General features: G+C 41.4%; 1 protein-coding gene across 1 annotated transcript in view; it reads right to left on the reverse strand.

The window, feature by feature from the left end:
- The window catches only part of KLHL14 (kelch like family member 14), a 76,725-nt gene that overhangs the window by 3,064 nt on the left and 47,597 nt on the right, over positions 1–26,064 (reverse strand). The window contains exons 3-6 of the mRNA XM_024195360.2: positions 21,139–21,228; positions 16,853–16,931; positions 5,852–6,042; positions 5,583–5,741 (exon numbers count right to left, since the gene is read on the reverse strand). Of these exons, the coding sequence (XP_024051128.1) occupies positions 5,583–5,741; positions 5,852–6,042; positions 16,853–16,931; positions 21,139–21,228 (519 nt within the window). The remainder of the gene's footprint in view (positions 1–5,582; positions 5,742–5,851; positions 6,043–16,852; positions 16,932–21,138; positions 21,229–26,064) is intronic.

Genomic DNA, 26,064 nt, shown 5'->3' on the forward strand with positions numbered 1-26,064 from the left:
TTTTTTTACAAGGAAATTTCTCTATTATTCAAAAAAATAAAAATAAAATTATTCTATTTCTTCCTAACACTAGTAAGTTTAGAAAAAGTCATTTTAGAAAAGAATGATGAAAAATCTTACCCAATATACAGATATGTAAGCCAACTCCTCTAATGTTTATTTTTTTAACTATTTCAATTTATACTAACTCTTTAAAAAGCACTTAACCCAAAGACTCCGGGTCTCTGTCATGAATCAAAAATACAACTGCATAACAAACCTAACCAAACCAGAGACTTCTCTTCATCCCAAACTAGAAAATAACTAAGAAATGATGAAAGCAGACCCCAAGTTAAGAAATGATGAAAGCAGACCCCAAACAATATTCCTCCTCACCAACCAATTATCCCACCCCAAAAGTGGGGCCAGTGTTCCCTGAAGATCAACAGATCCAAGCTATTCTGGACAAACACGGGATGGGGAGTAAGTTTCAAAGTTTTGGTTGCCTCAAGTAGAATGTCTTGCTAGTAGCTACTATTTTATACAGATGGGGTTCCAGCTTGAGCACCAATGCTGACTTCTGCAGCAATAATGCATGGTGAGAAGCTGTCCCTAAAGTAGACAGGTTCCAAGCCATTTAGGATTCTATCATTCAAACTCAACGTCTTAAACCTCACCCAGAAACCACAGATAGGCAATGCAGAAGCACTGGTGTCATATGCTTCCAGAAAGATACTCTGCTTAATAAGCAGGCTGCCATATTCTGAACAAGCTTCAGTTTCTAGCTGATTTAAGGTGTAGCCTCATTAGTGTGCATTACAGTAGTCATGAGGGGACAAAGACCACATCCACAAAAAGAATGGTCACCCTCTCCTGACTGAGATGGAAAAAAGCCTTCCTGGTCATTGCTGCTATGTAATCATTAAACAGCAGCTGGGGTGCAACGATGCCCCAGATTGTGAAAAGGTGGGTACAAGTCTTCCAAGCAAGAGGTAGATATAACGCTCTCTCTCTCTCTCTGGTTGCTTCCTGCAACCAAACCAGTATCACTCCAGTCTTATCAGCATTGATCTCAGCCAGCTAGACCTCGTCCATGCCCCAATCTCACCCAGACATTGAGTAAAGCATTCAATAGCACTGGCTGGATCACACAAGATAGCGAAGGAGAGATGGGTATCAACAAAATGAACATACTGCAGCCCATGCCTCCCCACTAATGCTCCTACTGGCCCCATGTACACAAGGATGGAAACAGGGAGGGAGACAAGATGGAGCCCTATGGAACACCACATATGAGCTCCCTTAGAGATGATGAGTAATTGCTTGAAGCCACCATCAGGGAATGTTCAGCAAGGAAAGAATGAAGAAGCCAAATAAGAGAAGCCTTATGATACCACTCTTGTCAGGAGAAGAGCACCTACCAATGCCACCACCACTGTTGTACTTGTGTAATTTGCAGGTCTGTATCCAGATTGTCAAGGAGATCTGAGGCATCTAGATCTCTGAGATTGATTCTCCACTGCCTTGTACCTTGTGGAATCATTTACAATTGTGCAAAGTAGGTGCAAAGATATTCTAAAACTCTAAAAAATTGGAATGGTAGCACTTATGCCCACTTTGCACAAATGTAAATGGCTACACAAGATACAAGCAAAATGGAAGAATCAAGATCTGTATGTGGAAGCCTACAGACAATATATATGTAAACAAAGAATTAGATACTCAAAAAAGGCAAAACTAGATCTGTGCTCCAGCTTTCATTGGGGATCAATGCATCACACAATTCTGAGATCTTCACGTTAAGCCATTTTGAGTTAAGAGTGGAAAAAAGAAGTTAGAATAATTTTTTTAAAGTGTAAATCCACTCTTTTTTGATAACTTCTCTTCTTTCAGCGATCAAGTCTGTGAATCTTTTAGAAGGGGTCAAAATGTGGTTTAGAATTGGCACCATCTTACAGTCTAGACTGTGGAAACTACTATGATTCTATAATTCTTATAATGCCCCGCTGAGGTAAATTGTATTACTGTCACTTTACAGATGGGTAAATTGAGGCCCAGAGACATTAAATGATTTGCCCAAGTTTACACAGGGATTGAGTTGATCAGCTAGAAATAGAAAACAGGAGTCCATGATCCCATTACATGCTCCATCCTTTAGACAACATTTCCTCTTATCAAATACCTTAAATCTCAAGAGAGCCCAAACAATTTTAGGAACACTGCAATAAAATTACAGTCTTAGTCATACACCAATATGATTTGTTTTATATTTCTATCTTCTTTCTCATCAAAGGGAATAGAAAAGAGGAGAATATACGACTTTCTGTGAAAGGGTATTTGGTGATATAGGTAGCCCATAACAATGACGCTTGCAAAATTATTAGTTTATGTCAGGAATGAACAGGTGTGACAAAATGATTTTGCATCACAGCAGAATTTTCAAGGGTCTATGATGAGATCAACCCAGTGTGCCCAGAATCTGTCAAAGACCATCCCCCAACTTTGTAGTATACCCACAATTAGTTATGATGAGGTAAAGACACTGACACTAATAGAGATCCAGCTTCACAAATGAGTGCTTTGCCATTGAGCTATCAGAGCATCTTTACTACCCCAAGTCAACGCAGTATTTGTTGCAGAATCCACACTACAATCCACTCTCCCATCCCTTCGCTTACAGTTCTTCTTTGAGCTCCTCATCACTGGGCAAATAAGAAGAAATGTTTTCCAAAGAACTCTTTCTCAAAACAACAGCATTTTGGGAGCAAAGATGGCAACTATCCCACAACAGAGAGCAACTCAGCCATGGCTGAAGCATACAAGGCAACAACATGGTACAACAGAAAATACAATTGTAACGTGTTCCATTTTATTTGTCTGATAAAATTGGGAGATGCCACCAGGGAGATCAGAACTGTTGTCACAACTTCCTGAGTAAAGAGACCTTATTAAAGTGTGTATTACAGTTCCATTTAATTTTAATCAACACATGTTCAAATATACTTTAATCAACATTTTGCTATTCTATGGAATATATGAGTCAAGGAACGCAAAGCACTTTGTTTACAACCCCCACATTGAATAGGCCAGATCTTAAGGCCGAATCCTCAACTGGTATATATCAGTGCTATTCCAATGGAGTGATGCTCTCTATTTATTAAACTGAGGATCTGACCCTCTATTTATAAAACATTAAGAGTCCAATGCTGAAACACGTCTGGGAGCAATATTAAAATGATGGAAATGCACTCTCTTTAGTTAAATGTACATAGTGTTGCATAGTGTCCCTTTACTTATTGCTTTCCTCTGTTGCAGGGAAGGACAAAATAGAGCTTAAAAGAAGAGGGGAACATTTCCAGTTTTTACATACCTCTTAATTTTGTTATTCCAATAGAAAAAAGAATGGTGGAGCTCTGTGGAAATAAGACTAGAATGACACTTAAACTGCTACAGCTGTGCAGCTTCAGCGCTTGTGTAGACATGACAGTGACAGCACAGGTAGTTAATCACTCCCATCACTGTAGTTAATCCACCTCCCTGAGAGGCAGTAGCTAGATTGACAGACGACTTCTTCCGTCAACTTAGTGCTGTCTACACTACGGGTTAGATTGGCTTAACTATGTCGCTCAGGGGTGTGGATTTTCCACATCCCTGTGCAACGTAGCTGGGTCAACCTCACTTTTTAGTATAAAACTGTTTCAAAGATCAACATTTCAAAGTACTCAAAGACCAATATTTTCAAACTTGGCACCTAAAAGTGGCCTGATTTTCAGGTGTGCAGTATATAGAGAGCTTCTATTCCTTCTTTCTTTTGGTCTGTCCCACCTTAGAATGCTCCTGTAGGCTGCACAGAACTGGCTAACCCAGTTCTGCACTTGGCATAGAGGCACTATCTGACACAGTGCTATTTACTGAGGGGACTTTATGCTTCCCGATGGTCCCCATATGTACCAGCTAAGGTGCTTCAGCCAACTATGCATATAGGGGAAAATTTTCCAAAGTGCATGAGGCTATGTTTACAAACAAAGATATGATTGTATCACAGGTAGTCATAACCTTGTTGACGTTAATCTAGCTAGTACAGGTAACAATAGCAGTGCAGATGTAGTGGCACAGGCCTTAGCACAGGCTAGCAACCAGAGTACATACTCAAGCTCCCTACAGGGATTGTACTCTGGTTGCTAGCACATGCTGAAGCTTGCGTCTTCATAACAGGGTCGTCCATAACAGGGTCATAGCATTACAGCCAGGGGACATATTCTCAATCATGTCCTGTTTTCGGGCCCAGACGTCCATTACAGGATCGTAGCAGTACAGCCAGGGGACATATTCTCCATTATGAACACCCCCTACAAAGGAAATATACCTTCATTAATTAAACGTAAATGAAGATGTCGCCTTGCAACAGCAATTTGCCTGTGAAATTTTGTATGTCTACACTGTTATGCTACATTTACACTACAAGCTAGGGGTGCAATTCCCCTGCTCGTATACACATACTAAAACTGGTGGGTATGTACTCGGCATGGCTCAGCTGTGCTTCTGCAGCCTGTGCTATTGTGGCTACATTGCTATTTTATACTCGCGTTATTTCAATGAGAGGTAGCTTGAGTATGTGTAAACAAGCAGGACAATCCCACCCCTTGCTCTTAGTGTATACGTAGCCCTATTTTTCCCATATTAGCTTGATTAAAGCTACGCATGCTACAATCATACCTTCACTTGCAATGTAGACATACCCAAAGTGAGTTAGGGTCTGATTGGGACTTAGGCTCATAAGTCATTTAGGCACTTTTGAAAATTTTACCCATAGTCATTTTCACTGCTTCTCCTGCATTGTCAGTTAGTTTCCCCTTTTGTCTGTGAGGCTCTTTCATGCTGCAACGGGGGAGACAAAACACAAATTTGATTATAAAATGACAGACATTGTCAGGGAGACACAGGGGCAGGAGAGGTGCATGATTCTTTAAACTCATTTTTTAAACTGTCTGGATTAGACAGCATCCTTTTAACATTAATGGGAGTGGCATGTACGTATTCAAAAAAGAACACTGGATGCCTATACATTAGTCATTAAAGAAAAGCTTTTAAAAGATGAAAACAAGAGACCTTTACACAGAATTAATAAAGAATTTAAAGTCACAGGCTACATTTAATATTAAAAAGGGATTTTAAGTTTCTAGTCCTAATATTTAATGGATGGTTTTTCATTAAATCAGGGTGTTGTTTCTCTGTGCGGCTCTGAATAAAACTCTTACTTCACATCTTGGAAAATGATTTAGAGGAAAATATTGCTGTTACATTTGGGTCAAAGAATAATCTGTTTGTTTCACTGAATTCATGGTAATGACAAATTGTCCATGCTTTAGAGTAATGGAAGCTCCTATTTTTTTATTATCTAAAGCATTCATTACTCATATATTTAATGTACTGTTATAATTTTGAAATAATTTGCATAAGATGTTTTTAAAACTGCTGGCTCAAGCATCCTGTTAAATTGTGTTTCAAGGTTTTTAAACTTAGTTTAACAATGACTAGCTAACAGAAATATCCTCTGTCCAGAGACAGGCCATTGAAATGTTGTTTTGCTATAAAAAAGTGACCTTTCAAATGGTTTCCTCCAATTGCATACAGTCGATCATTCATTACAGCCAAAGTGTGGATAGCTCGCTTTGTGTTCATGTCCTGTTTTCGGGCCCAGACGTCCATTACAGGATCGTAGCAGTACAGCCAGGGGACATATTCTCCATTATGAACACCCCCTACAAAGGAAATATACCTTCATTAATTAAATGTAAATGAAGATGTCGCCTTGCAACAGGAATTTGCCTGTAAAGTTTTGTATGTAGCAGTAATACAAAAAGAGACTTGCCCGAAATATATATCTTGCCGTTGTGCACTGCTCCTGCATGCGCTGCTAGAGGTTGCGGTAAAGAAGATACATAACGCCATTCATTTGTCTCTAAATTATAGCATTCCACGCTGGACAAGTAGCCAGTTTCATTTCTTCCACCAATCACATACAAGTTCTTATCAAGCCGACATGCATAGAAACTGGCTCTCCTAGAGTAAATAAATAAATAAAAATAATTCAATTAGTTACTAAGACAATTCTTTCATTCTACTCTTTGAACTAAATTAGCTGCTACTTCAAGTTCTACTTCAAAAAGGAGTGTCTGTGGGTTTCAAACGTTTAGGGCCATTTAAAGATTGGATCTGGTTTGCTAATGAAATATGTGCTCGGCATCAAATGAATACCTTGTTTTTCATGTCAAAACAATTAACACACATACATCTGCTGAGGAATACCTTTTTTTTTTTTTCAAAAAGATGTTTGTTGCTCTTAACACCACTGAAGGATAAAAAGGTGCTTATTAATGTTTGGGGCATTTGGTACTTTGTAAGGATATAACAACTTAGTAAGACAAAGTGAAAAATGAGGTAGATAATGTAACAATAATAAATTATCTTGACATTCACTTTCTTTATGGTCCTTCAAGGGTCATTGTTCCCAATTTACTAAGAGAACCACATCATCAAAATTTTTCTTCAATTATCATTTTTTTCTTCTTTCTGCAGTACTGCAAATAGAACAACTTTCCTTAAGCTAGGCAAAGTATTACATTTCTGCCTTTTAACTCACAAAGGTCCAACTAACTAACTCTGAACAAAGTTTTAGCCATCTGCCTGGTTTCACATGCAACTCAGGTACACAGGAAACTAATTATTGTTTCTGGTCAGGCCTATGTGCTGACAGAACTTCTCCTACAGTTTGCTTTCCTGGCTCCTTCAAAATTAATGTTAAGTGTTTACCACGGGAATAAAAATAGAGTATTGGGGGTGTTTTGAGACTTTCCTAGTTTGGGCCAATCCTTACTTAGGGAAGACTCCCCAGATGTTAATGGGAGATTTCCCGGAGTAAGAATGGCAGCATCAGGCCCTTTAGTTGTAAAAAGCATCAGTATGAGGAAGAAAACAGCAGTGCTGAATAGCTGTACATTAGGACTAGTACATAATTTAGGCTGACAAGACTTAGAGGGCCCAATCCTCCAGTCCTTACTTTTGCAACACTCCCAAGGGAGTCACAGCCCAGACTGATACTGGCGTTTTAGACTCTACGAGGTACAGTTCTAATTACTCAGTATAACTGAAACACTATATCCAATTAATAAATTGTGAGTGTAGCATCTAAAGAAAGCAATTGGACAAGTTTTTCAAATGTGCGTAGCTAATATAAGACACCTAAATTGATATCTAAGCACCCAAGTTTGAAAAAGGGTGCTCTTTGTCTATTACACAGCCAGTCTTTTGAATCACAAATTAAACTTCCTTAAGGCATCACACAGATTGTCAAGTTTTACTTAGGCCTCAATCCTGCAAGTCTTTGCAAGGAACAAAGCAGTGAGCACAAGGTGAACTGAGGCTATGTGTGAGTGTTAGTAAGGCTAAACAGTAGGCATAATCCTCCACACTAAACTGAAACTTCAAATCCTGTGTGTTGCCACTCCCTTGCAGAGTTGGTCAAGGGAGTAGAATGACCAAGTCTGATGCAGTCTAGCTGCTCCCAACTATGACCTTATTCTTACTATGAGGCAGGAGAGATTTGGTGTCATGAAGCAGTGGTCTTGCTTATGAGTAATTGGGTTGTTCTGAACTTTCTGTGCTGCCTTTTATTTTTAACTTGTGGGTACATGGGCAACCTCAAACATACAGGATCAAGCCCTTAGGCGCAAGACCTAAATACCACAGGAATGGCAATGCTATCAGAGGGAACAAGGCTTACACCTACTACCAAAAGAGAACATGGCAGAAGATGGCTGAGGAATGGCTCTGGACATAGCTCCTGGCCTCAACAAGAGCTGTTAAAATAAATTATGACCATTTCATCCATCAATCAGTGGTCAGCTAGAAGTTGCTGCCATGTATCCTCTGCATTATCAGGTAGCACATCACACACATTTTGTACTCTATCAATTTATTCTCAGACAGGTTAACTAAACATTTATAAGCTTGACTCCTCCATCTTTTCTTAGTACAGGACATTTTAATAAAATCTATGTCCCCCATTGTTTTCCTGCATAGCTACGTTCAGCCAAGTCACTTTTTTTGTGAGTATGATTGGACTGTATGGTAGGGGGTGGGTTATTGAGGGTTTGTTGCCAGTTTTGGAGTCTATGGAAATTTATTGTGCCATGTTGCCTTTTGATATATATTTTTTTATATTTTGTTAATAACCATGGCCATTTTAGTACACCTCTACGCCAATATAACGCTGTTCTCGGGAGCCAAAAAATCTTACCGCGTTATAGGGGAAACCGCGTTGTATCGAACTTGCTTTGATCCGCTGGAGTGCGCGGCCCCCACCCCCCCCGGAGCACTGCTTTACACGTTATATCCGAATTCGTGTTATATCGGGGTAGAGGTGTATGTGGCAACTCGCAAATTATGTGATTTTGTTGCCAAAAATATTGTACATCCTCCTTCCATATGATAGCTTTGGAGGCCTGTACAATATTTACTAGATTTAGGAGGCATGTGATTGTCCAATAAAATGTAGTATATTTTAATGAACTTTCTTTGTACAAAATTGCGTATGAGAATTAGTTATTTACATAGTGTCAGCAATGCACCAGGTGCTTAGACATTACAATTTGACATCAATAATATAACATCTACATAATTGGCAGTCTCTTTACCTTTTGTTCAATCTCAATATACAGCACTAGTTACAACTGGCAGATCTTACTATTTTAACAACAACAACAAAATCTTAATATTGTCCTGTATGTGTACTCCTGGTTTCATCCACAGAGTGTCACTGTTAGGAGCAAAAATGAAAAAGCATGCTTCAGTCTTCTGATTAAATATGTGTATATAAGCAGAAACTCCAACAGCAAGGATTTCAAGTTTCCCTCATCTTTTTTCTCAATGAAATACTTTATAGGAGCACCTTGTAAAAGCAGTGCATAGTTAAAAGTCTTTTAATTGCTGTAAAATGTGCTCCAGACTACAATATAGTATGAAAAGTCTCAGCCTAGGAATTTCCCCCCAACAAAACTGGGAAGAGACTGTCCACTCTAGTAAGAAAAATGATACTGGACTGTTATTGTGGATCAGAATATTGGTCCTGCATTTTGCCTCCAGAAGTAGCCAATACTTGATGCTTCAGTAAATAGTGAAAAAGACCCCATAATGAACGTAGCTAAATGTTACAATGCTGTACATGGGAAAGGGGACAAAATTCCTTCCTGATCCTCAGAGGCAATGAATTTATGCCCTGAAACATTAAATTTGATTACCAATATTAGGTTGAATAGCTATTAATGTTATTAGTGGTCATAACAAAGTCTGGATCTTTTAAAAGAATACTATCACATTATTTTTTAAGGAAAAGGTTTTTTTACTTATGTTTAGTTTACTTACTAATAAATCCATAGATTAAAATTATTTTAAATTACTTTATTTGTCTCTATTGTATTGTTTACTTTCTCATTTCACTTGGCTTTGGACAGTGAAACAAGGCTGGCAGTTTCCAGACAGCTTCACTTTCTGTTTCTCATGCACTGGTACAATGCTGTATTTTTTAGGTTATAAACAATGCAGAGGAAAATTTAAATAAAAACTTTTAACTGAAAAAAATTAAATATCAAGGAAATGTTTTGAATGATACTAAGCTTTGTAACCTGCAATTCTGGGCTGAAACGACCTGATGGTTTCTCTTCAGATCCAGAAACATCATTTGAGTCTGACATTTAGCAGCAGTGAATTCCATAGGTTGGGCAATATTGCTGTTATAACGATATTTCCTTTTATTGGACTTAGTTTAAATGCACTGCTCTTCAAAAAGTATCCCATTGTGATTGGATCAGAATATTGGTCCATCTACGATTACTTGATGGAGTAAGAAGGCAGGACCGATCAATTTTTACTATGCCTTTCTTAATGTAATATCTAACAAGTTATTTAATATTCACATAAAGTGTTATACACCAGTAAATATTAAGTATTAACTCAAACAAACAGCACAAAATAATTGGCTTTAAAGAAAAAGCAAAACATGCTGCTGTGGCACTGAGTCCATAACGGGGATTAGATGTTTGAATATTTTTTTATAACTCAAAAATGAGATCAGTCTAATATGGATTTCAGCATATGAGATAAAAATTCATCCATCACAGATTTTACACAGATTTTTAACTTAAGAATTTACTGCATGTGCACAAGACCCACATTTACCTGACAGGCATTTAAAAGGAGTATAGCGGAGTGGTCACCCGCTCCTGCCCTGAGGGGTTTAAAACAGCCCTAGAGGAGGGCTGTGGAAGAGCAAGATGCCTGGGCTGATTGGGAGGAAGCAGGCTCAGCTGGAGCCACGCCCCAATCAGGGCCCAGCTGGCCCTATAAAGTCTTGAGCCAGGAACTCAAGCAGACAGAGTCTCTCTCTGACTGGAGAGGGAGACAGGCCTGGCTACTTAGGAATTCACCCAGGGGACCTAGAGTGAAGCAGGGCTGGGGACAGGCCTTAGGAGCTGGGAAGCCCTGGGCCAGCAACTCCCCAGGCTGCAGGGCCTAGTTCTAGCCCACCTAGGTATTGGGCTTGCAGAGGGGCAGCCTGAGGGTGAGTAAAGGCAGCCAGTCCAAACCCCTTTGCCTATGATGAGTGGCTGATACTGCAGTCTGCCCCAGTGAACGGGGGCTAGATGGAGACTGGGCAGTAGCCAAAACTGAGGCAAAGTGGGGATAGTGGGTGGGGGTCCCCCTGGGTGGGGAAACCCAGAGAAAGTGGGGTACTGCCAGGGGGGCAGCACCCAAGACAAGGGCACCGGGGTCCTGCAAGGGACACAGGGGCCAACGGCAAGCGGATGACTGGCCTGCAGAGGGAGCTCCTGGGTTGAAGAGCTAATTCCCGAGGACGACCAGCAGGAGGCGCCGCAGGGGTGAGTCTGCTCCTCTACACGTGGTGGAGAATGCGGGCAGTGTGGTCCGCCCCTGACACAAGGGGCTAGAGAAAGGACAGCGGGACTATTGCCTGGACATTGAGAAGGTGGAGAAACTGAAGCAGGGGATGATGGACTCTGGGTATGCTGGGGTTTATTATGCAGAGACCCCAGGTACCATTCCTGGGTGGGGCCCGGGGGCAGCGACCCGGCAGAAGGGGGCCAAAGAGCTGCTGGGATTACGGGAGACCCAACAGGAACTGTGGGAGGTGCTATGGGCCCTCCAAGAACAAGTCGGCCAGCTGGCAGAAGAACAGTGGGCCCTGCAGAAACTCCTTGGGAAGGAGTTAGCAAGAAACCGCGGAGGGCATAGGCAGTGGACTGCCAGGGCCAGGAGGCCGGTGACAGAGCGTTGGGCTTGCTACACCTGTGGCAGGATAGGACACATAAGATGGGACTGTCCCTACGGGGTTGGAGGCAGGATGCCTCGCCCCAAATAGGGAAAGCGGCAAGTCCCTCAAGCTGGCCACGGGGTGAGGGAACCCAGGTGGCGGAAGATATGTTGGGCCTATGGGCGGGAAGGCCACCTGCAGTTGGCGTGCCCAGGCCCGAGGCAAAGGGTCCAGGTCAGCCCCGGCAAGGGGGTGGGACCTCGGAGGGATCCTGAAAGGCCCATGACAGTCAAGAAGCGGCAAGTCTGCTGGGGTGTGGGGATGTATCATCCTTACGCCAACCTAATGGAAAGTTCCATGAGAAGGTAAGGGTCACGATGGGACACTTGCCTGGCAATGGCTCATGGCCTTGTAAAACAAAGGCGCCCCCTGGTGGTCTAGGGATTATATAAGATGAGGTAAACAAGGTAATAAATCATGGCCTTATGTAAGGCCCCCTGGTGGTCTAGGGATTATATAAGATGAGGTAAACAAGGTAATAAATCATGGCCTTATGTAAGGAACGGTTGAACCAATCGGTGTGGGGCTATACATGTGATAAACACATGATTCTCCTTTTTGTCCAATCTGTAGATGTGTGATTATAGCCTAATTGTGTTATGTAATGTTGAGAGACTATAAAAGAAAGCTTGTAATAAACAGGATTTGATTCAGCTTGCAACCACATTGGTCGTGTGCTTTATCCGCTCCGCATGGGACCCCACACTGGGGCTGCCAGAAACTGGGCCATATAAGGAGGCACTGCCCCCTCGGAGAAACTGAGGCGGGCCTGAAGGAGGTGCCTGGGGGACTGGAGGGTCCAAAACTAGAGGAGGTGGCGACCGGGACAGAGGGAACCCTGCGGGAGGGTGAGACCCAGAGTGTCACGGAGCCCGTTGCAGAGAAGGAAACCCAGACCGAGGGGGGCTGGCAGGAGGCCGGGACCCAGACGGTAATGGAGAAGGGAACTGTGGGCACCCAGACCCTGAAGGAAGAGGGCCTGGGGGAGTCTGGCCTGCGTGTGCGGCTGGAGGCTGCAGAGCGGGCCCTCCGAGGCCGAAGCGAGCGCTGTGAACCTCGCTAAAGAACATGCGGCCGTTGTGGACGAGGAGGTCCGCTTGCGGAAGCAGCTGGAGGAGTCCGAAAAGAAGCAGGCGGCTTTGGAGGCGCATGGGCGACTGGTCCAGGCCAGGAGACACCCCTGCCTCCAGGGGTGGTGATCTTGAGGGGTGGGGTGTGTAGCGGGGTGGTCACCCGCTTCTGCCCTGAGGGGTTTAAAACAGTCCTGGAGGAGGGCTGTGGAAGGGCAAGATGCATGGGCTGATTGGGAGGAAGCTGGCTCAGCTGGGGCCATGCCCCAATCAGGGCCCAGCTGGCCCTATAAAGGCTTGAGCCAGGAGCTCAAGCAGACAGAGTCTCCCTCTCTGACTGGAGAGGGAGACAGGCCTGGCTGCTTAGGAATTCACCCAGGGGACCTAGAGGAAGACAGGGCTGGGGAAAGGCCTTAGGAGCTGGGAAGCCCTGGGCCAGCAACTCCCCAGGCTGCAGGGCCTAGTTTTAGCCTACCTAGGTATTGGGTTTGCGGAGGGGCAGCCTGAGGGTGGGTAAAGGCAGCCAGTCCAAACCCCTTTGCCTATGATGAGTGGCTGATACTGCAGTCTGCCCCAGTGAACGGGGGCTAGATGGAGACTGGGCAGTAGCCAAAACTGAGGCAAAGTGGGGATAGTGGGTGGGGGTCCCCCTGGGTGGGGAAACCCAGAGAAAGTGGGGTACTGCCAGGGGGGCAGCACCCAAGACAAGGGCACCAGGGTCCTGTGAGGGACATGGAGGGCCAACGGCAAGCGGATGACTGGCCTGCAGAGGGCGCTCCTGGGTCGAAGAGCTAATTCCCGAGGATGACCAGCAGGAGGCGCTGCCGGGGTGAGTCTGCTCCTCTACAAGGAGCCATTATAGTTTATCTGGTTGATTATTCTCAGACTAAAATCCCTACATAGGTCTTGCCTTTATGGATCATATTGAGTCAAAAGGACCCATTAAACAGACTGTATTGTCAATGGTGCCTGCATTGTGCCAACAGACATAGGGCTTAATCCTGCACTCCTTACTTGAAGAAAAAAAAAAAAAAAGCTTATTGACTTTGAAGAAGAGCTCTATGTAAGCTTGAAAGCTCTCTCACCTGCAGAAGTTGGTCCAATAAAAGGTATTACCTCACCCACCTAGTCTCTCTATTGACTTTAACAGGCATTTTGCCTGAGTAAGAAGTGGAGGTGGGATTGCTTTGCAGTTCTGTAATCAGATATATTGTCTCCTAAAAACTGTTATGTTAGCTCTTGACGCAAAAGGCTGTAACACATCTGAGGAAGTCATTACAGGCTAGCAAGTAACAATACACTTTTTAAGAAATACCTAATCACATTTTTCAGCAAATTCTCCATCCTTAGAGAGAGGCTCTATCTAGAGATAACTGACCCACTGCCTGAGTTATGTATCCTGAGTGCAAGAGGTGAAGGTTAATTGTCTCACTCTAAAGCCCCCAGCAAAAGGGACTATTATGATTAGAACATTACATTTAAAGAAAATTTTGTAACATTTTAAGTTACTAACCGTTTGAACTTATCACCAGGCAGAGTAATGGGGAAATGCTGAGCAGTCAGAAGGCTCCAGAGGATTTCTAGTTCTTGGTAGAAACTCACCAGAAACTAAAGCTGACTTTCACTAGGGGTTTTGATCCAATGCCCATTGAAGCTAATGGCCGTCTTCCAAATGATTTCCATGGGTGCTGTATCACGCCCTAAAAGCATCTATAGTATGTTAGTAACTACTTTGACGGCGCCTATAGAATTGCTACACTCTACCACTGGGGTAACTAGCAAAGAAAATACTCTCCAGGTTTGTTCAAGAGATGGGTCAAATCCAGAACCTTGAGGCCCAGGGAAAGCTTTAAGTTTTCAGATGGTTCAAACTTCTATGACTTTGGTTCTGTGGTCACACTCACAACAGGCAGGGGCCTCCTGGTTCTGGTTCAGATGTAGCTAAAACCCCACAAGATTTCCAACATTTCTGAGAGAAATTTCCACAGGAACAACTCATGATATTTCATCACTACTGACTCCAAACACAAATCTTAGCCCAAGCTCAGATTCTGCCTCAAATCTGAAACCCATACCTAATCGAGATCCAAACATCACCTCCTCTGATCATTTGTAGTTTATTTCACTCTCTTCTATATCACAAATAAAGTGAGTATAGTACAGACCCACCAGGCATATTGTTTGACACAACACACAAAGTTAAGGTCACACTAATGCACACACAAATATAAACTTTCTCCACTGTTTCTAGTGCTACTAAGCTGGCCATCACATGTCCTAATATTGTCTCCCTTACACCCTTCCCCGCCTTCTCCTTTCTGAGTTGTGAGGAGCCTCTTTTCTAATGCAAATAAGCCTCACTTGCTGCCATTCCTTAAGTCTGGATAAGCAAGAGAGGACATCCTACCCATCTTCTTTTCAGGACTTTTGCTCCCATAAGATCTAGTGAGGATTTAGATCAGAGTTACTTCAAATTCCCTAAGAATAGTAGCCAATTTCAAAGTTCACTGGCTGATTTACATACACCGAAGTACTTCTTACATGACTATTATGGAGTTAGCCCCAGTGTATGAGGAGTTTCTGTCAAAAAAAAGTATCCTGGCTGATCCCCTAAAGTGTTTATACAAAAAACTAACAGTTATGTGATTGGGTGTATCAGATCTCATACAATTCCCAGAAACAAAACCCTTATTAAAGTAGAGTTAAGGTTGAAAATACAGTATGTGTAAAAATAGCTTAAGAGAAAAGCCCTTAATAGAACACTGCTGTTCTAATTATCTTAAAGGCAGAAAAAAGAATCCCAGATATTTGTAAGCATGGAAATGCAGTGTTAAGGTACTCCAGAACAGTCCAAATTCTGTCCTTACACTGTAGTTTGTCAGGATGTATTTGGCTATGACAAGTATGATACCCATTAGAGCAGGGTGAAATTTTTTGACCAACATGTTTTTCGTCCAAAAATGCAGATTCATGTTGATTTAACTTGATTGTTTTGACTGAAAACAAACAAAATTTCCAAAAATACTGAAATGTTTCATTTCAGACTTTTCAAAACAAAACCTTCTGGTTTTTCTATTAGAGATGACTTTTCATTTTGAAATTTTCCCTTTATTTTATTTTTTTAAAAATTAAAAACATACAAACTGCTGGAAATGGGCGCAAAATGTTTTGTTCAATCTGAAATGATTTCTTCTACCTGAATTTTCATTTTGCTGAAAAATTTTAAAAGAATTTTGTTTCAGGTGAACCCGAAAAAATGACATTAATTTTTTTTTTTAATTGCCAGCAAACCAAACAATCCATTATTCACACAGCTCTAAGTATCACTACTAGCAAATTAGTTAGAAGCCCTTACAGCTGGAGCTCTCTTAAATCCTGTATCATTTGACATTTCTCCTGTGGCCATCTTAAACAATGTCCATAGTGGTATACACTGCCTAGCAGAGTTTAAGGATTTCCTGGCTTTCAGATATTTATTTTAAAACCTACAACATTCCACTGAGGTTCCCCCCCCTCATGATAGGATGCAGGGGTATGGTGCAGAGGTAGGTTTAAGGAACCTTTACATTCCTCTGATCCTGGTGCTGTTCTAGTGCCAGGCCACTCTACAGTACAAAAGAAGAGTAGCACAAATGCTGCTCTAATTTGTGCAGGCTGCCAGCAACTCTGCTGGCAGACCAAGATCACAGAGGAGTGGGGCTGCTCTAATTTGAGCAGGCTGCCAGCAACTCCTGCTGGCAGACCAAGATCAGAGTGGGGCTGCTCCTGCCAGCTAAGTCAAGTTTAGGATCTCTTTGCACTGCTGCAGTGGCAAAAAAATATATCCTCACAGAGGAGGATTGGGGTCTCAATGTTTCTGTTGTCTGTAACTGACACTGTACTGTAACTGTCCTGTGTCTACTGCACACTCTTTGATGTTCGGCTCATGCAACATGCCTTGGACGTGTCAACCAAACATTCAGAAAACGAAAATGACAAACTCTGCAGCACATTTTGGAGACTTCAGAAAAGGACGCAATCCTGCAGTCCGTACTTAGGCAACTCTTCCCCCATGAAGTCAATGGGAATTTTGCAGGAGTTAGCACTGCAGGATTTGGTCCCTCAACTTTTGAATTTGGAATGCTTCAATAAAAATAGAAGCACAAAGAGAAACAACAATACACTGAGATTTTATCTTCAACAACTTTACTAATTCTACAAAAAGAACAGGAGTACTTGTGGCACCTTAGAGACTAACAAATTTGTTAGTCTCTAAGGTGCCACAAGTACTCCTGTTCTTTTTGTGGATACAGACTAACACGGCTGCTACTCTGAAACTAATTCTACAGCATTCTCTGTTTCCAGAACTAAGACAACCCTCAGCTCCTCTTAGGACAACAAAAGAAATAGTGAAAAATTTGTAGCAGGTTTTTACCTCTCTTGCATGGGTGGAAGTTGTATCCAGCTGTTAAACCTGGGATCATATCGACTGACAAAGTTTGTACTGTGTTTCCCTGTAAAGATAGATTATTTTGACACTCAACCGTTTATTTCATGTATTTAACATCACCATTTAGTATATTAAATATATTTCACATGTTGGCAGTTTTTATAAAGGGTCCCCTTTTTATAACAATGTATGAACTCAGCACATGTTGTTATTCAATAAATGGGGCACTACAGTATTTGAGGTAGCAAATATCAATGGTATAAATAAAAACGTAAAGAATATTCTTTCCTTCTGTAATAAGAACTTGGAAATTTGTATCTGAAAACAGAAGCCCTGGTATTTTCAAATCCACCATAAATAAAGTTCTCATGACACAATAGAAAATTATTGCTCAAGCTGGGGCTTCTTCATGGCATTTTTATGACTAGAGGACTTTGTGGCAGTTTGAAAAACCACAGGAATAACATGTACTTTCCTTCCTTCCCACTTCATTTCTATTTGGAGCAAGGTGAAAAAGATTGTTTAAATCATTAACATGTGTTGTGCGACTGCTACACTATTTTATTTTTATTCTACTACCCACCTTCGGTGTAAGTTAGCAGGAATTGTGCATTGGGGGGAGAATATACTTTTACTCTTATTCCAAGTGTGTTAGCTAAAATGGGAAACATGAGCAACATAAGCCAGTTAACTAGCTTATCCCTGCTGTCAAATCCCAGAATTGTACGCATGCCTTCACGATATTAAGATTGCACCTTATTTTACATACAGATTGACATCAAAACAAGAAGACTGAAGCAAAAGAGTGTATTGCAATTTCTGTGTAACACCTGAGACTTCAACACATGAGGGTCTCTGAAAAAGAAACCTTTGTTTATGTATGTGTGACTAAAAATTGAATTAGAGGCTCCAAAAGATAGTAGGATAACCCAACCGTATACGTCACAGTTAAATAAATGATCAGAGGGTATTCTGCTAGGTGAATATTTGACATTGTCAAAGCATCTAAAGGATTGGTCCCCCTTGCCTCTTGTTTTGTACACAAACCCCAGGATCCATTTATAAACATCAAACTCATAGATAAGAACAATGATCCAGCCACAGTTTTTAACTCTAATAATCTAAGAACGTGTTCTACAAGGATTTAGAGAAAGGCACATGTTGTCTTCTACTTCTGGAGGTAAATTTATCCTCTGTACTCTGTGTGAGCATGTTGCTTACAGGATGGGATGTGGTAGGTGACTGCTGAAAAGTGCAGTATTTTCTGCCAGATCCAGCATGTCCCTAAATCAGGATTGAGGCCCCATTTTGCTGGGTACTACACAAATATATCTGAAAAGAGGGGGTGAGATTCTGCCATGTTGAAGGCAATGGGAGTTCTGCCACTGACTTCAGTGAGGCCAGGATTTCACCCATGGTCCCTGCCTCAAGGAGATTACAATCTGTAAAAACAATGAAGAGATGAAGGTTGAGGGCAACAGATACAACATACAAGAAAAGCAGTTGGGTTGGTAGTAAGCAGGCACACGTCATGTTAACTCCAGGTCTTTTTAAAAAATCTGTTTATATATTTATATTATAAAAAGTAGATTTACAGAACAGTTCATGGGCAAGTACTGATTACAAGCTTGAATTCTGGGATGGTTCTAATGCTGCTATTGATACTACAAACCAAGATCTCAGAGTTTATTGTGCCCTCAGAACTCCTTGGCGGTATAACAGCTTTTTAACTGTTGTTACTCTACACACCTCTGATTTTGTGGTCCTACACTTCATAACACATTATGCACTGGTGCTAGCACAGGAGTTTCCAAACTGCCCAGCACAACAGGCTTTAATGTGGATCCTCCAATCTATTCTTGGAATTCAGTTTGAAAGAAAATTGCATGCACCAGTTTGCTTTGCACGTCAGCCTGGAAGTGCATGTTAGGAAGTACTTCTCACTATGTAAGAAACTGTGAACTGCATTTGAAAATAAAGGGGCTGCTGTTCCTGTCCAGTGAAGTGAGCACAGGGGGAGTCAGATTAGGCAAATCTGTGCAAGGTGAATGGGAGGTGTAGCTTGTTCCCCCTCCCCCAAATCCTGCAAGAAAATCTTCTCCCTCAATTCTGCAGAGTCAGGGCTCTGTGAGGCAGTGCTAGAAGTGTTGCCAGGGAGTAGCTGCATTCTGCAATGTACTCCCTTACAGATCCCACAGATATTCAGTGCTGCTCTTGGCAGCATTCACCCCCACAGGGTCCCGTTTGTGGCTGGTACTGCATAGCCATGAAAGGAGGCCACAAATGACAAAATGGCTCTGAGGCTGCCAGGATGGAGAAGGAGTCCAAAATATGTCCTGGAGGGTTCAGGTGCTCTCTCTAGAGGTTCCAAGTTGTATGGGGTTGGGAGCAGAGCTCCTCAAGAATCTGCCAGTTTGGTGGCTCATACCCACTGCCTCTACCCCTAGTTTCTCCCATCCCAATGGGAACCTCCATCCAATGAACATAGAAGCAGCAATGAAGGCCCAATTTTGATTCACATAAACAAAGAAACGAACAATGAATTCTCATTTACACTACACACCATTTACACTGCTCTGACAGGTCAGTTACATTCACACCCCTTTTGAACCCCCCCCCTTACACTGCCAGAGTTGTATAAAAGGCCCTTAATGTAAATGATATTGGGCCTAGTGTGTGTAGTGATGACATCCTTTATTTAGTCTAAATAGAGTATAGAAGAAGTCCAGGAATAAGTGGACAATGTATAGTGGATGACATTCATGTCCAATTTTTTGTAATGTATCAGATCCATCTTTATTGGGGTATATGTGTATAGTGATCACCAATATCATTAGTGCTCTTGTCCCAGATTCATTCTGTTCACACATTACGTTTATCTGGTATTTACAGAGTTTGAAAAACTTGATCCTGTGAGCCAATTTCTTACATGGAAGTTGTTTTACTCCTAGGGGGAGTGTCTTCAACTCACAGAATGAACTTCAGGCTCTAGTAGTTGATTTAGATACCTTTGCACTTAAGATATTAAGAAGGATGGACTGGTGGACCATCTGGTCAGGAAAGCTGGGTTCAATTCCTGCCACTGCCACAGACTTCCTGTAGGACCTTGTTCAAATCACTTAATCCCAGTTTCTTCATCTGTAAAATGTGAATACTTATACTTCCTTTCTCAAACCTTTAGTCTGTCTTGACTACTTAACTGTAAACACTTTGGTGTAGGGTCTGTTTCTTACTATGTGTATGTACAGCGCCTAGCACAATGGAGCACCAAAAAACAGCCGGGGAGCCTGGAACTACCACAATACTAATAATAATTAAAATGAAACAACATGTACAACAAGCTCCTGCTTAGAATACAGGAGATTCAACAACAGAGATGAAGGGTTTTTCTCTCAAGACATTTAGTGATGTTTTTAACTGCACCGGAAATATGCTTATAGAGTAGACTGGATTGTTTGCCTCAGATTTTAGGAAGTGAACAGATGTAACAATTTTCTATAATTTGGTTTCGTGCAGATGCTGAAATGGGGCATTCACAATAAAATATATGCAGTATATGTAATTTCAGCTGGATCTTCTGGTGTTTTAAAGTAAAAATGTGTACCTGCAAGCTGTTTTATGGTTTCTCAGTCATAATTATCTCTGTTAGACAGACTGCTACAACTACAACTCGTTCTTCATGTGCAAGCTTTCTAACAATGTCTTGACAATTTTGTGAATTTTGCAAGGCACAGTGTTCTCCTTTTGCTTTGCTCAGAAGCCTGTTAAATTGTTTAATTTCTCTTTGCAGTAAATTTATGAAGTAATCAAATCAAAAGAAGGTACCAGCAGATAATCTATATGGAAAGCTCTTGTACAAGACTAGAAAAAGGACCAGTTTAAGAGGCTTGAGACTCTAGATAATTAACACATTAACAACTTTAGCTGCAAGTGTCTGGTTAGACATTGGAAAGAGAGCATTCATTTACTTCAACAGCATTATTATATTATGACTGGAAGGAAACTGGAAATGAGGGTTAAAATTCTTAACAGCTGCTGCCTGGTGCCTTCACTTGAAAGAGTCTGTTCTGATGCCTGTGGGATTTCCCAAGGGATGGGACCTGAGGAATAGTGGAGAAACTAAAGCTCCAGATATTTATTATGTCACTGGCTGGGACATAAGTGATCTTAACCAGTTCAATAACTCAATCAGGATCATTCACTGCCTACTGCATCACTTGATGTGATATATTAGAATCTGTGCATGCTCTCTTTTAATGTTGTGTACATACCATTCGGGTTCCACTGGTCTTCTCCTCCCAAAACGAACAAGAAATTTTCTACTTCCACAACACAGTGATGGGCACTATTATATGGCATAACTGCAAATAAAACAAAGTATTCTTTATCATTCTCTATCTTAGCACTCTGTTTATTTAAAAATATTTACTTTAGCAAAGGTACAAAACATGACTCTACAAAATCTGGAACTGGATATGTAGGTAATGCATAGCTCTAAATATGTATGTGCAGTGAATTTGCAGCAGCCAGAATCCGATCGATTAACAATAATTTCACATAAGGGTATCCTGCAAATTACTGAAGAATAACCATGTTACATGAAATATGGTTACTAAGACTACCCACACCTGTCCGACTGACATCTACGGGCATTCTAAAAATAAGAGACACACGAAAATGGACCAAGATGTCTGATATTTCTCTGAAAATAAGACAGAAAATTCTAGGACACATTAAAAAAACCTCATCCCAGCTTTATTCTGTTGGCAATGCTTCCACAGCAAGAGTCAGTGTGTTCACTAGCTTTCTATTACACAGCAATGAACAAGCTGCATTTCCATACAGTTTTAAGTTTTTAAATTAAGGTCCTGCTGATTTAATGCTTTCTCCAAATGTATACGCTTAATTTCCTGTACAATGTCATTAGCAGCACAACCGCACATTTTCTATTCATCTAATCAGGAAGCCCTTCATTAACAAAGATCAAAACTGTGATATTAGGTCTGCAATATCCTTTTTTGGGAGGTGTTTTTCGGATTGTTATTATAGGCCCTGGCTAAAACCATCAGACTATTTTTCGTTTCATTTCCATTTTCCACAGCAAGAGCTAAGGTACAAAAACAGACTGCTTATATACCATAATGTGTACTGATCTGTGTTATACAGCACTATTGTAATATCATAAGGTAAATGTAAACTAACATGGTATTAGTTATCGTACCACATGCAGTAGTTTTGGCCCAGTGACACCAGTAGGAAAAATGATGTCCTTGTTCAGCTCATCATATGGGCACCTTAAATCTAGGTGAGGACAAATGGGGAGGTGATGTGCATGTACAGGCAGGGAACTTATTGCTTGACACGGATCAACAGAGCACTTAGGAAACCACTGCAGTGGGAAATCAATATGACTCAGGGCCAGCTCTTACTTTGTGCTCTTTTGCCAATGCCAAAAAAAAAAAAAAAAAAAAAAAGCAGCCTATCTCACACTTGGATTATTTTGGGTGATATATCTCTCATTTCATTTGTTTTATTATCTTTTATTTGTCTCAGAATGCAGTTGTGCAGTATAGCATATGCAAATAATAATAAGAAGAAATATGCATAGCTTTGTTATTTAGGACACATTTTCTTAAAGATCAAGTGGGCTCATTTAAGCTTCTTACTGAAGTTTTTGCAAGGCAATGATGAATAAGCAAGGTGCATTTTTAGTTTTTAGTAAAGGTCGAATATTATTTTCATAGTCTGTGCTCTTACAAGCCATATAAGTGAAGCAATTCTTAAATTACACAGCCTGGTTTAGTGGAAATGCATTAATGAAGGTTATTTGCTACTGGTAAATTTTATACAACCATGAAGTAACTGGGACTAGACACTCTATAGGGATTTTTACTATATACAGGTTGCTAGCATGCTGAACGAATTTAAACACCAGAGGTTTTGATATCTTATTAGTCAATGCACAGTGTTTCTCCCAAATGCAAAATATTTTCCCCATTCTTTAAATCTCAGTCACTTTCCCCATTTTGTAAACCTTATCTTATAAACTGGACCTTAGCCATTTTTCATGTAGCATGGGTTGCAAGATGAGATTGTATTCCATAGGACATTTGTGTTTCTTTCTCTACATGCCAAAAAGGGACTCTCCAGCCCTAGCAAGCAGAGCCACCTACTAATACCTACACAGCTACTCTGTTAGTTTGTAAAATTAGGATCAAGCCAATGACTTGTTTCCATAACCAAGTTCTCTCTTGTTCTCCTTTAGTCAATTCCTGAAAGATCTTGCATTTACCAAAAAACAAAATGCACACAATACATCACCCACAAATATTTGTTACCCTTTGTGTTTGCATTACTTTGTTTACTCCCTCACATTGGTACAAACAGAGGGTCAATAGAGGAAGAAATTATATTCAGTTTTTCAGCAACTGCCATGCACATAAATGATCATGTATCCAAGAGTCCCATGCTTATGAGGACAACTAAACCTTGAAAACTAAGGGCTTAATCCTGCTCCCACTGAACTAAATGGCAAAATTCTCACTGACTTAATTGGTGCAGGATTGGACTTTAATAGCCCAAACCTTTAGTTGTTGCTCAGGTAGAACTCCTAATAAAGTTAATGGGAAGTTTACCTAAGTACGGGCTGCAGGATTGGGCCTTAAGAGAAGAGGTGACTATGACATGAGTCTACACTAGCTTTGCTTAGTTTCCTGTAACATTACAGGCAACATTTTGTGCTCAGGGCTACATGAATCTCGACTGTGATATTGTGCTCTGCAAGCTCTGAAGGAGGCAGAATATCAGTTAGTATCTGAGAGGACCTTCTTGCCCTGAAATTGCAATATCCCCAAAGCTACATTTTTAACACCTAAGCATTTTCAGTGTCCTTCATAATTCTGAATTAGTTATGAATGAAAACTATGAGAATGCACAAATTTTATCGCTCTAAAAATGCCCTTTAAAAGAGAAAAAAACCTCTAGTTCTAAAATGTAACTTTTAAAAAACAGGTGTCTTAGTTTTGCACACAGCCTAACTTTTCATAATGTATAATCAAAACATATGGGTGGAACAAACCAAAAGATAAATTCAGGCTCCAATAGCATTGGTGGAATCTATTGATGCCATTCATGTTACAAGGATGTAACTGGGGCAGAATTTGGCCCACCACATGGTCTGGCCATATAGACCAACACTCTCATTAATTTTCTATCTGTCCCTTTGGTTGCTGATTTATTTTAATAACATGAATCTCAGCCTCTCATTTTTAGATTTCAACTCAGGTGAACACCTGCCTGCCCCACGAAAAAGGTATTTGAAGAGAAGTTTGTATGCCATGCTCAAACACAGCCCAGTGTGAGTTTTTAGCGTGTCAGTCAGTGAGTTAGAGGGAAAGGGTAAAGAGAAGCTAATCAGGATGAAATGAGATTAAAGGCTGTCTAATTTTACAGCAACTGTGATCCATCAGCCACTGTGAAAGTGACAGTGGAAATGAATGATGGAGACAGACAGGTGGGGCTGTACATTTCACTGATTTATCCTCAAATGCACTGGGCCTTATTTTATTGAGTGAACATGACCGCATTTATCATGACTGTCATCTAAACCCACTTCCCTCCATTTAAAAAGGTCACTTTACTAGGAAGGAGTAGGATAGAGGCACTTTCAAAACAGATTTAAAATCTAATAACACATGTTTATAAAGCCCTGTGCAAGAATTCTCAACTTTATTAAACGAACTAGTAGAGTTAAAAGAAAGGGGAAAAGACCACTAAGTAAAAAAAGAGGAAGGGCCTTGGTTATTTGAGGAATGTGCGTAGATCCCAAAGTGATAAATGCCTTAAATCAGGGCCGTAGCAACAAAGAACGTGGCCCCCTCCGAATGGTGGCCCCCTCCAAACATATGTCCGGGCGGGGCCCCTTACAATGCAGAAACTGGAATGCGGTATTTATTTTGCCACTTTTAGGGGCCCCCTTCCTTGCGGGGCCCCCTCCGGTCGGAGGGTATGGAGGGCGCTCGCTACGCCTCTGCCTTAAATACCCTAGACGGACAGACAGATACAGATTAGATAAAATAAGCAGACATCACCTCTTCCAATCCTCCCTCTCTTCAAAGCTCTTGGAGCCTAAGATCTATGAACTCAGGCTCCATTGGACCAAAAATGGAACCCAGGAGGCTCAGCTGGCCTGAAGGGTGAATGGCAACTTCTCAGGTAGTTAGGTACCAAACTTTTTAGATTTCAGAGTAGCAGCCATGTTAGTCTGTATCCGCAAAAAGATCAGGAGTACTTGTGGCACCTTAGAGACTAACAAATTTATTAGAGCATAAGCTTTCGTGGGCTACAGCCCACAATATGCATCCGAAGAAGTGGGCTGTAGCCCACGAAAGCTTATGCTCTAATAAATTTGTTAGTCTCTAAGGTGCCACAAGTACTCCTAAACTTTTTAGAGCTTTTTAGGTCAAAACCAATACCTTGAATTATAACAGAAAATGACCCGGAAATCAGTGGAAATAATTGTGGAATAAGCTGCCTGCGAAACACCTCACTAAACAAATGATCTGCTGCATTCTGCTTGAGCTGATGCTCCTGAATACTCTTCTGCTATAGTCCCATGTAGAAGACATTCCAGTAATATACACATGTAGTAATGTGTCTCCTGCAGAACTCATTAGAGTAGGCCATATTTGAGATGACAAAAGGCATAGATAACTGTAGCGACGCCTACATCCAAAAACAAAGGCTACAACCTTATAGCTAAGGACTAATAGGAAAAAAAAGCACTTCTTGGCCAGTGCTGCTACATGGCTATCCAGAAGCAGTGGGGATCCAACAGCACACGCAGTCTCCGAACCTGTGTCACATGGGCATACTCCTCTGGTACACAGCTGGCCATGCTTTGCACTGCTCCCCCAATTCAGTTTTGTCAGATTAAGTCTCAGCCAACTCTCTCTCATCCCAGGCACAATCTCTGATGGGCCCTAAAAACTACTCAGCTATGCAAAAACTCCTCTTGCTCCTCCCACTCCAGGCTGGCTTGTCCTCATTTCAGCACCAACCAATGAGCAGGTCGAAAGAACACGAGTGGTATGCCCCACGTCGTGGGGACTACAATGGGGATCTTTCTTCCTGCTTCCACCAAAGGAGGAGACACACACACACACACACACACACACACACACACACACACACACACA

Source organism: Terrapene carolina, unplaced genomic scaffold (assembly GCF_002925995.2).
Source record: "Terrapene carolina triunguis isolate 2854851 unplaced genomic scaffold, T_m_triunguis-2.0 Scaffold58, whole genome shotgun sequence".
Taxonomy (NCBI): domain Eukaryota; kingdom Metazoa; phylum Chordata; order Testudines; family Emydidae; genus Terrapene; species Terrapene triunguis.